General features: G+C 41.2%; 1 protein-coding gene across 2 annotated transcripts in view; it reads left to right on the forward strand.

The window, feature by feature from the left end:
- SCAF11 (SR-related CTD associated factor 11) overlaps positions 1-12425 on the forward strand; it is a 90176-nt gene that overhangs the window by 51936 nt on the left and 25815 nt on the right. For both annotated transcript variants that reach the window (XM_055141409.1, XM_055141410.1), the window contains 3 exons: positions 1461-1538; positions 5680-5783; positions 10622-10683. In XM_055141409.1, coding sequence (XP_054997384.1) covers positions 1461-1538; positions 5680-5783; positions 10622-10683 — 244 coding nt within the window. The remainder of the gene's footprint in view (positions 1-1460; positions 1539-5679; positions 5784-10621; positions 10684-12425) is intronic.

The raw sequence follows: 12425 nt of genomic DNA on the forward strand, positions 1-12425 counted from the left end.
ATTCAGGGCCATGAGGTATTGCAAAAAAACAAACAACAGCAAAACTTGGGGTCTGGAGAGATAGAGGCATTAAGGTACTTGTCTTGTATTCTGCTGGATCTGGTTTGAGTTCCCAGCTCTAAGCACTGTCAGGTGTGACCTCCCCAAAATCAAATCATCTTGAAATTTTGTGCAGTAAATGCTGAATGTGGGAATCATATAGATTTTATTCAGTTCTCTGAAGTAGAATTGTTCTTGCAATACATTATTTTTAAAAGTGTAGGCTGGAGCCAGAGTGATAGAACGGCAGGGAGGAGGCTTGCCTTGCACACTGCCTACGCAGCTTGATCCCTGGAACCACGTTTGGTCCCCAAGACACTGCCCAGCGTGGCCCTGAGCACAGCACTAGGGATGTGGGTCTGTGGGAGAGGGCCGTAATAATAATGATGGTGATGAAATGGTACCACAATAGTAATTATAAAATATGGGGACAGCTCTTTAGTTTCTGATAGCAAAGCATTTTAGGGTCAAGGTTTCTGTAGGGAAAATAACAAATCCCTAAAAACCTGGACAAGCTGAGCTGGCTTCTACCTGTCTGAATCAGCTCAGTTTAGTATAGTGACAATTCCTAGTTCAGATATGGTAAAATACTTTACCAAGGCACACTTACAGGAAAGGAGAAGTCACTTTAGCTGAGTAATGGGGAAAAAACCCTGTATTTTGGCTGCTCCTTAAATGATTCAAGAGGTTTATGACACTCTTACATATGTGGTGCTGAAGCAGTAGGACAGCAGACAGGGTGTTTGCCTTGCACACAGCCAACCTGGGTGTGATCCCCAGCACCCCATATGGTTCCCCAAGCACTGACAGGAGTAATTCCTGAGCGCAGAGCCAGGGGTGGCCCCAAAACAGAAACGAAAACTGTTTCACATGATGAGTGTCTATACACAGTCAAACTCACCTGTGTTTGTGTCATGCATATCTTCATGTTTGCCAGCCCCCAGAGAGGCAGACATCAGCTTGTTCCTCCCCACTGTGTTTGTAGCATATCACAATGCGTGTTATCTTGGTAAAAAATCTCTGCTGTTCATTTTTATAGTCTACCTATCCATTCTTGATGCTTGGATAAAACAAATTCATTAACTCTGTGACATGATGTACGCTGATAGTAATGCGTCTTTATTTTTTAAAGGAAAAGGGTTTTTTGTATTTTTTCCAATGGTAAACCCATGTGTTAGAGTTTTACTTTCTTCTATCCTAAAGACACGTTGGGGACCAGAGAGATAAGAGGTTGGGTGTTTGCCTTGCGCATGGCCGGTCCAGGTCTATCCCCAGCATCCCATGTGGTCCCCCAAGAACAGCCAGGAATAACGCCTGAGCAACACTCAGTGTGCCCACACTCCCCACCCTGTCAGCCGCCCCCCAAAAGAAGAAAATAAAAGAAACATTGGTAAATTTATCATTTGTTAATCGTTTTACAGACCCTGGCCTCGTGTCCTATTGATCGAAAACCTTTTCAAGCAGTATTTAAATTCAGTGCATTGGAAGGTTGTGTTAAGGTAAGACTGAGATTTTATTTTGTAACATAAATTGTGTAAACTTATCTGAGACCTTTAATTCTTAGATTGCTGGTTTGATTATTTTTGAATTGTCCAATTTAAGGCTTAATACGTAGTTACTATTCCTTCACATTACAAGCACAGGCTTTTCTACAAATATGCAGAAATTCTTAACCTTCTTTTCCATCGCATCCTAAAAATGTCATACTCATGATAGTCCCCATATGATAGTCTACAAAATAATAAGAATTCCGATGATCTAAAAGAACTTTCATTTGGGCTGGAAAGATTGTACAATGAATAAGGTGTTTGCCTTGTGCGGAGCCGACCCAGATTCAGTCCCTGGCACCACATAACGGTCCCCTGAGCATTGCCAGGTGACCCCCAAGCAGAGAGTAGGAAGTAAGTTCTGGGCACAAATGTGGCCCCCCATTTTTTTTAAATGTTTTTAAAAGAAAAGAAGAGTAGTAATACCACATTAATTCTTAACTATGGAATAAGAAAATTCTTTGTACATGCCACTGTGACACTCCTGCAAGGTGGACTTAATGTTCAGTGTGAATTGTAGATGTCATGCTTAGTATAAATTACTTTCATGAGATGCAAAAACATTGCTGCTACTTACAATGTTGTATGTGCCCAAATATGATTTTTGTGTTTTTGTTTTGTTTTTTATTTTCAAATAAAAAGGAGAAAAGATAGGAACATATTTCTGCATTAATGAGTAAAAGGTATAAAGGAGATAGGGGAGTAAATGTTATGATTTATGAGATTGATTTTGTGAAGTATGACTAACAAGGTATATATAATTCTATATACATATATATATATGTGAAAGCAACAATCCTCAGTATATATATGTACATAGATGATGCCAGTGATGAGGAAACCAAACTTGTAGCATTACAAACTCATGATAGCTTGGTTGCTCTCTCTGAGCAGAAAGAAGTGTGGTGGCAATGTATTAATGTTTAAGCAAATAATAGCATATTCTCTGCAGGTAGTGGTTTATACATATTTGATATATTTGTACCAGATGAGTCTAAATGATAATCCAAATAAAATGGCTTATTGTAAGATAGGATTTTTCTTGTAATTGTTTAACTGGACATCTAGTCATCTTAATATATCTTTGAGAAAAGATGTAATCAAAACATAGAGTATGGTTTTTAAATACTATTTTCTCTTTTTCCAGAATATATATGTGTGTGTGTGTATATATATATATACATAAATACATATATGTGTATGTATATACACAGACACACATAAAATGTTCTAAAGATTCTTTAGAATGAACTTGCATCCAATCATAATTTTCTAAAAAAATTTGTTCTGTTGCTTGAAATAAAAATCTATTTAATAGATGTGTTTTATTTGGTAAGGTATATTTTCATATTTGGTATCATAATAGTCTGTGTTTCTGTTTATCTTTTTATTTATTTGACTCTTTGCTTATTGGCCTGTTCTTTATACAACTAGAGACATGAGTACTTGCTAACTTTACTCAATTTTTAACTCCCACCTAACAGTCATGTTTATAATTTACTGAAATTATTCTCACTAATTGGATTGGAGCGATAGCACAGCGGGTAGGGTGTTTGCCTTGCACTCAGCTGATCCGGGTTCCATTCCTCCATTCCTCTCGGAGAGCCCGGGAAGCTACCTGTGGTGTATTCGATATGCCAGAACAGTAGTAACAAGTCTCACCATGGAGACGTTACTGCTGCCCCCTTGCGCAGATCGATGGAACAGTGGGACAGCAGTGCTGCAGTGCTATCCTCACTAAAACTGTGATGACCTTAAAGGCAAGATCCGGAATAAGCCGAATTTAATATTTTTTGCATGTAAAGTTGCTGAGTGTAATTTATTTCCTTTAGTGTCTGTCTCGTACATCCTTAGGAATATGCATATGTACATGTGTGTGTGTGTGTGTGTGTGTGTGTGTATGTAATGTATGTTTCACTTACCCAATTTTCACAATCTCCTTTGCTATCTCACTACCCTCTGTACCTTTTATTAAATCACATTGAGGTTCCTCATAGATTTTCTTTTCAGCACAATAAGTTTGCTTTTTTTTTTTTTTCCCTTTTTGAGGTCACACCCAGTGATACTCAGGCATTACTCTTGGCATTTCTTGGGGATCATATGAGATGCCAAAGTTGAACCCGAGTCAATCATGTGCAAGGCAAACACCCTATCCACTATACTATCGCTTTGGCCCACACTAGTTATACTTTCTCCCTAAATCTTCACAAGTACTTCAGTAACTTTAAGTTTACTATCTAGGTTGTACTTATCGCTTCATAAATTGCCGTAGGGTTTATGTAGGACAAGTTTTCTTCCCTTAGGTCCAGATCTTTTTTTCACTCACTTGTTGCACATTTCCATTCATGAATACTAAGGAATTTTAGCATTAAAAATTTTTTTTTAATTGGACTGGAGAGCTAGTACAGTGGGTAGGGTGCTTCCCTTACACACAGCTGACCCAGGTTCTATCCCTAGCATCCGATATGAACCCCGTTGCACCACCAGGAGTATTTCCTTAGTGTAGAGCCAGGAATAAGCCCTGAACACTGCCGGGTGTGGCCCAGAAACCAAAAAAGAACTAAATAAATTCAAAAGTTACTACTTCTTATTCTCTCCCCCATGTCCCAGCCTTAATCACACAAATGAAAAATATCTGGGAGTTTTCCTATTTTTCTACTTTGTCTCTTATCATTACTGCTTGTGCACAAATTTTAAAATGCTGTTCTGTTAGTGCATCTAGGTAGACTCATGCCCCATCTCATTCGGGAGCTACTGACAGCTGTAACTGGATCTTTGCTGTAACCACATTGAGGGCGAGAATGGAGTGGATGAGATGGCACAGATAGTAGGGTGCTTCCTCCCACCTGACACCTTGAGTTCAGTCCCCACGTGGCTGTTGCCCAGCACCACCAGGAGTGATCCCTGAGCACAGAGCCAAGAGTAAGCAGTGAGCACTTGAAATACGGCTTGACCACAGGAGATCGGGGTGGGGGTGGGGGGCAAGAGAGGGGAAAGAGGCAAAGGACAGCAGGGAAGACACTTGCCTTGCATGCAGCTGGTGTGTGGTCCGTCCCCGCACCACACCCAGTCTCTGAGCACCAGCAGGAGTGATCTCTGAGCACACATTCGGGAGTAAACCCAGCACACAGCCAGGTGTTGCCCCAAAACGAAAACAAAACAGAGCATCTTAATTGCTTCCTTTAAATTCCATTTGTTGGGGCCGGAGCGATAGCACAGCGGAGAGGGCGTTTGCCTTGCACGTGGCCGACCCGGGTTCGATCCCCGGCATTCCATATGGTCCCCCAAGCACTGCCAGGAGTAATTCCTGAGTGCAAAGCCAGGAGTAACCCCTGAGCATCACTGGGTGTGACCCAAAATGCAAAAAAAAAAAAAAAAAAAAAAAAAAAAAAAATCCATTTGTTCTCTGATTTCCGTTAAATTACTTTTCTTGTCCAAGGTTTCTTGCAGTCTGGTCCTGATACATTACATCAATTTCATATCCTGTTGATTTTTTTCTCCATTTGCTTTGGCCTCTCACTTTTCTATATAACTGTTCTTTCCACTATCCAGAATATATTTTCCTTAGACAAAGTCCTACACATTCTTAAGACCAACTGGTGAATCGTCTACTCATTAAAAGTAGATGGTTTTAATCTATTTTAAACCATCTGGTAATCTGAGGTAAGTTCATTTTGATAACGTATATAGAAAGTACTGCTTATCTCTCATGATTTTATACCCCTAACCCACAGGCCACATAAGATCGTGAAATCAAGTGGTCTGGCTCTGGTACATGATAGGGCAGACACACGTCCTTCTCCATGGCTGCCTGTGACCTGGCTGGTGTGTGCGGCCTGCACATAAGACTGTGAATATCCAAATAACCCTTGGCGGGAAAGCTTCCCATCCCTGCTTTAGCTGTCCCACTTACTGAGCCTGTGGCTTAGAAACGTTTAATCAGTGAACAACTGAATTTTGACTATCCTTTCTTCCAGGCAATTTTTTATTGCATTGATTTCTTTATTATTTGATTATAAGAGAGACCAAGTAGGTTTATCATTTGTGGTTCCGGATTCTCACTCATAAGTAGGTAATTTTGCTTTTCTCACAGGTTCAAGTAAAAAAGCAGTTGAGAGAAACAAAAGACAAGAAAAATGAAAACTCTTTTTTTAAGAAACAGCTTTCCTGTCCTGAAAATTCTAGAAGCTGTATGAGGTTAGTGATGAGCTTTAGAAGTAGAATTCAAATATGAACCAGATGTGGAATTTAATTATTTTTTTCAAAGTACAGATTTGATAATGTAATGGAAAGACTAGTTGAAATCATAATATAACTTGAGCTTAATGATAAATTTGAGTTTTTCACCCTTGTTTGCTTTCGATATTTTTGTAAGATTAAAATGTTATATATAAGGGGGCCGGAGCGATAGCACAGCGGGTAGGGCGTTTGCCTTGCACGCGACCGACCCGGGTTCGATCCCCGGCATCCCATATGGTCCCCAAGCACCGCCAGGAGTAATTCCTGAGTGCAAAGCCAGGAGTAACCCCTGTGCATCGCTGGGTGTGACCCAAAAAGCAAAAAAAATAAATAAATAAAATAAAAAAATAAAAAAAATAAAATGTTGGGGCTGGAGAGATAGCACAGCGGGTAGGGCGTTTGCCTTGCACGCGGCCAACCCAGGTTCAAATCCCAGCATCCCATATGGTCCCCTGAGCACGGCCAGGGGTAATTCCTGAGTGAAGAGCCAGGAGTAACCCCTGTGCATCGCCAGGTGTGACCCAAAAAGCAAAAAAAAAAAAAAAATGTTATATATAACACTGTAAAATTTCTGTAAAAATTTCTAAATGTTTATTTTTTATACTAATATACCAATTATGGGTACAAAACATATGAATAAATTATTGGTGTTAAGTATTAGTATTTAAGAATAATTTTATAGGGGCTGGAGCAATAGCACAGTGGGTAGGGCATTTGCCTTGCACGCGGCCGACCCGGGTTTGAATCCCAGCATCCCATATGGGTCCCCGAGCACTGCCAGGAGTAATTCCTGAGTGCATGAGTCAGGAGTAACCCCGGGTGTGACCCAAAAAAAAAAAAAAGAATAATTTTATAATGAATCTTTTGGGGGTGTCACACTTAGTGCTGCTCAGGGTCTGTGCTCAAAAATGACCCCTTGCAGAGGTTTGGGGACCAGTGCAGTGACAAGTATTAAACCAGGATCAGCGTTAAGCAAGCCAGACATTTTATTCTTGAAATAAGATAATTGAAATATCATTCTGATTTTGCTTTTTGTACTGTTATAACTAGTTTAAAAATCGGGGGCTGGTGGGGCAAGAGAGATAGTACAGCGGGTAGTGCATTTGTCTTGCACGCAGCCAACATGGGTTTGATCCCCGGGGTCCCATATGGTCCCCCAAGCAACACTAGGAATAATTTCTGAGTGTAGAGCCAGGAGTAATCCCTAAGCATCCCCAGATGTGACTCAAAAGCCAAAATACAACAACAAAAAATTAGGGACTGTGTGGGAGGTCACTTGCCTTGCATGTGGTTGTCCAGGCTGTCTTTATATGGTCCCCTGAGCCCTGCCAGAGTGACCCCTGAGTGCAGAGGCAGGAGTGAGCTCTGAGCACACAGCTGGGTGTCACCCCCAAACCAGAAAACAACAGCAGCAGCAGCAAATAATACTTTGGGCCAGAGTGATAGTACAACAGGTAAGACTCTTGCTTACCGTGAATGCGGTTGACATAGGTTTGATCCTGGCACCACTTATTTTTCCCTGAGCGCTTCCAGGTGTGGCTCCAAAACAAACAAACAAAAATACATAAATAGAGCGATAGCACAGCGGTTAGGCATTTGCCTTTCACACGGCCAACCCGTGTTTGATTCCTCCGCCCCTCTCGGAGAGCCCAGCAAGCTACTGAGAGTATGGAGCCCGCATGGCAGAGCCTGGCAAGCTACCCGTGTGTATTGGATATGCGAAAAACAGTAACAATAAGTCTCTCATTGAGAGATGTTACTGGTGCCCACTCGAACAAATTGATGAGCAACAGGATGACAGTGACAGCGACAGATGAAATGAAACTCAGGCCCATTATGTATCACTGTATCACTGTCATCCCATTGCTCATCAGTTTGCTCGAGCAGGCACCAGTAATGTCTTTATTATGAGACTTGTTACTGTTTTTGGCATATCGAATACCCAATGGGTACCTTGCCAGGCTCTGCCGTGGGGGCGAGATACTCTCAGTAGCTTGTTGGGCTCTCCGAGAGGGACAGAGGAACCCGGGTCGGCCGCATGCAAGGCAAAGGCCCTACCCCATTACGTATGAAATAATACTTAGGGCTTCCCAGTAGTTGTAAAGCTAGGTACTACTTTACTTCCATTCTCCCTGCTCTGCTTTGGAGTTGCACCTGGTGATGTTCAGGGAGCTGTGAGGTACAAGAGCCTTGGGCCTCCTGCATGCAGAGCATTAGCTCAGTGTGCTGAGCTGTTTCCTAGAACTTGCATGTTTAAATAGATATTTTATCAGATTCTTAATTCAGTTTAGATTTACTAATCTTTCTCAACAGATAACAATTTCTGGAAAAGCAAATTTAGTTAACAAAAACAATTGACTTTAGGGGCTGGACGGGTAGGGCATTTGCCATGCACACGGCCAACCTGGGTTCAATTCCCACTATCCCATATGGTCCCCGAGCACTGCCAGTAGTAATTCCTGAGTGCAGAGCTAGGAGTAATCCCTGTGCATCGCTGGGTGTGACCCAAAAAAGAAAAGCAGTTGATTTTAGTCCCTGAAATTTATTGAATTATGTCATTAATTTATAGCACTATAGCACTTTTAGATTTTTAAATTTTTGGACTTTAAGGACTTCTTTGAGAATCTAAAACAATAGGGTTGCTTCTACCAGAAAAATACATCAAAACATTCTTAATAAGAACTTTGTGGGCCAGAGAGATAACAGGATGGTAGGGTATTTGCCTTGCAAGCAGCCCACTCGAGTTTGATTCCTCCATCCCTCTCAGAGAGCCCGACAAGCTATCGAGAGTATCCCGCCCCAGGCAGAACCTGGCAAGCTACCGTGGTGTATTCAGTATGCCAAAAACAGTAACAACAGGTCTCACAATGGAGACGTTATTGGTGCCCACTCAAGCAAACTGGTGAACAGCAGGACCACAGTGCGACAGTGCAGTGCTAAGGCTTGCATCACACACAGTGTACTCCAGTTGGATCTCTGATACCACAAATGATACCATGAGTAAGACCTGAGAAGTACCAGGTGTGACTTGGGAAAAAAAAATGGAAAATAAAATTGTATGAGATTTTTAAGAAATTCACAGAACACTACTCCAAAAATTATTTTATGAGTGCTTTAGGTTGAATTTTATTTACATTTTCTTTCAACTACATCACTTAGTTTTATATTCTTCCGTTATGTTTAGCAGGTTGATAGCACTGCTGGTTATGAGAGGAAAGGAAGGAGGGAGGGAGGGAAAGCTGGAAGAGGGAGGGAGAAAGGGAAGAAAGAAAGGTAAGGAGATAATTCTTGGCTCACCAGATTATCCCTTTGATGATTGCCAAGTATGGAAAATCTATTAGGCATTAGATTTGGAGTACATTAGTTTCGGAGTTCTGGGAATATTTTCAAGATTCCTGTCACTCAGTCTTCTGTATGCTACATATATCTAGTCTCTCCTCTCAAACAGTATCCATTTAATGTTGCCACTCCCTTCTGAAAACTTGACACTCCTTTTTTTCCCTCCCTGCTTTATTGGAACGCCTTGTTTCCAAAGTTGTTCTTGATAATTTGTGGCAGGCATTCATTCCAGCAGCAGTCCCACCAGCACTGTCCCTTTCCCTCTATCCTTGTCTCCGTCTTCCCAGCCATCCCTCAAGCCTGTCTCGTAGCAGATCCACAGTAATTTGTTTTATATTGCTTGTGATCACTAGCTGGTAAATGGAATGATTAAAAATATTTCCGGGGCTGGAGCAATAGCACAGAGGGGAGGGCGTTTGCCTTGCACACGGTCGACCTGGGTTCGATTCCCAGCATCCCATATGGTCGCCCAAGCACCACCAGGAGTAATTCCTGAGTGCAGAGCCAGGAGTAACCCCTGAGCATCGCCGGATGTGACCCAGAAAGCAAAAAAAAAAATTTCCATGGAAAATAATTGTGAAAGTCGTTGTATCTCACCATGGGGACATTAAGTCCTTGTCTGAGGGTTTACTAAGCTGTAGTTGCAAGCTAAGCCTTCTGTGTTAATGTCGTGTTAGTAAAGATTGATTGACTATGTTACATTCCATCCAATCTGGTGCACTACTACTGGGATGTCAGTGGTGCAGCGTTTGGAGATACTGTGTGACCACAAATGCAGACATGCTCCAGAAAATCCAGACGATTTCACGGCAGTCTCTGAGGCTCAGTCCTGAGGTGGTCACGTCTGAGAGTTCAAGCAGAGGCATGACAGCAGAGTTGGGGCATGGGGACAGCTGGAGGCTTTGGTGGGACAGGAGCTAGTCTGCATCTTCTTGAGATGGCCCTGGAGGCCTCGGCCAAACTGCCAGTGGTGTCCGTGGCTAGTTGTTCTATTTATTTGTGAGTCTCTAAAACAGAGCCGTAGGTAGATGAGCTTACATGGCGGTGAAGATGGCTTGATGACACTTTATACCTGGCCCTGCACTTAGGAATTACTCCTGGCAGTGCTTTAAGGGACCATATGGGATTCTGGGGACCAAACCCGAATTGGGGATCCAACCCAGATCGGCCTTGTGTAAAGCAAATGCCCTACCGGCTGTACTATCACTCCGGCCCCTATGACACTCCTTTCTAAAAAAGATGATTTACAGTTCCAGAGGCAGGATTTGGTACTATTTTGTGTCTTGTTATTCAACCTCCATTTTATGTCTTGAGGTTGGGGAGTGGCAACTAATGCTTTCTTGGCTCAAATTGAAAACTATATGCGGTGTAGATTTTACTTTGTTGGGCAGTGAATTGAATGTAAGTGAGAAAAATGACAATTTTAACAAAATTATTTCACTTCTTTCTGTGTACAGGAAAAAAATCCTAAGAATGGATTTATTAAATGCAGGATTTTATGACTTGAAGATGATACATAGTAAGTGACTTTGTACCTTTTTGTTTTTTTAATACTTGTGTCAAAATCCTACTTGGTAACAGTTTGGAAACTAGACATATGTATAGTCATCCATAGGCCCTTTTGGATTTACCTTATAAGTCCTACTTTAACTGCTCTCATAGTCTCATTTACGCTGTTACCTCTGCTTTTTGTCTTGTGCTCAGTTTGACAAAAGCTGAGGGGAGAGTGGAGACCGGAGAGCAGGATGCACTGAGGATGGAAAGATGGGAAAGAGGGTTTTCGTTCCTTGGTGGTTAGCAGCCTACATTGTGTTCCTAGTTTACGCATTTTTACAAAAATCCTTAGGGCAGGGACATAAATACCTGTGTGCCAATAACTTTTAAGTAGTAGCAAGGGAAGGAAGTCTGTGAGAATGAAACATTAATTTGCAGTTCGCATAGGAAATTGTTGTTTGGCTTATTTACATAGTTCTGATTTGAAACTTTGGAAATTAAGCACGTTTTGCATATTTATTATATACGTGAGCAACTAAACATTCGTATATTTTCTTATTTAGTACATGGTTCTGTGATACAGGAAAGATTTTCAGCAGAGACTACAGAAATTGGCATTGTATTGTTTTATGACTCCTTTTTGGAATTTAGATTGTTTATTATGTTCCAAAAAATGAGAATTTCTGTGAGCTATTTGTAAGTAGGGTGCTGATCACTTTTTACAGCTAGATTACATTAATTTCTATTTCTAGATAGAATAATGAGGTCATTGTTCTCAGAAGTAAATTTTTCATCAACTTCATTTTTGGTACAGTATGAACATCAATTTTGGTGGTTGTTGTTTGGGGGCTGGAGTGATGAGTCCAGTAGACTGTGATTTGTGTGGATGTGACCTGACTTTGACCCCTGATCATCCAGCCAGGAGTAGCTCCATTGGGTATTGCCCAAAACACCCCAAAATAAAGTGAAACTGTATTAAAAGGAAACTAAAAGTTAAATAATAGTTAAATAAGCTTTTAATCTAAAGAACTTAATAAAATTTTTGTTTTCCTTGTGTCTTTACTATAGATTAGTGTGTGCATATGTATGTGTATTTTTCCCTCTGTCAGCCCTTTGCTTGGTAACTTCAGCATCTCATACTGCTGGGGGAAGTTTAAAAGATGCTGTAGATTTTCTCTATTTTATCCATTCATTGTTACTAGTTTTAACACTTTGTCATTTTCTTTAAATGTGTATTTCTTGCCTAGGCTTAGTTTCTGTACTGTTTCAGATAATGAAGAACATTTTTAAGAATACACGTTTTACTCCTTTTTGAGTTTATTATTCAGGATATGAAACATTAAGTGTTTAACGGAAATGCCAATTTAATATTGAGTGGCTCACCTCAAAGTAAAGTTCTTTAGGATAGCAAACTAGGAGGTGGAGCAGTGGTGCAGTGGGAGGTGATGCTTTGCGAGCAGCTGCCGTGAGCTCAGAGTCTGGCGCCCCGCGCCATCCCACAGGCCCCGCCGGTGGCGACCCAGGCAGAGCCAGGAGTCAGCACCGGGCACAGCCTGGCCTGTCCCAAAAACAAAGTGGTGAGGAAATAATAAAATGAAACATGAACTAGTGGAAAACCCTAAAATAAATAAAATGAAAAACAGTTCCTGCCATCAGCTTAACATTGTTCTGCTATGCAGTGTCCACTTAAATTTAAGGCGCTTGCATGTCATTTGTTTGATTTATGATAGGCAGAAATAATTCTTATGCTTGTTAAGCCTGGAACTA

This window comes from Sorex araneus, chromosome 6 (assembly GCF_027595985.1).
Source record: "Sorex araneus isolate mSorAra2 chromosome 6, mSorAra2.pri, whole genome shotgun sequence".
Lineage (NCBI taxonomy): Eukaryota > Metazoa > Chordata > Mammalia > Eulipotyphla > Soricidae > Sorex > Sorex araneus.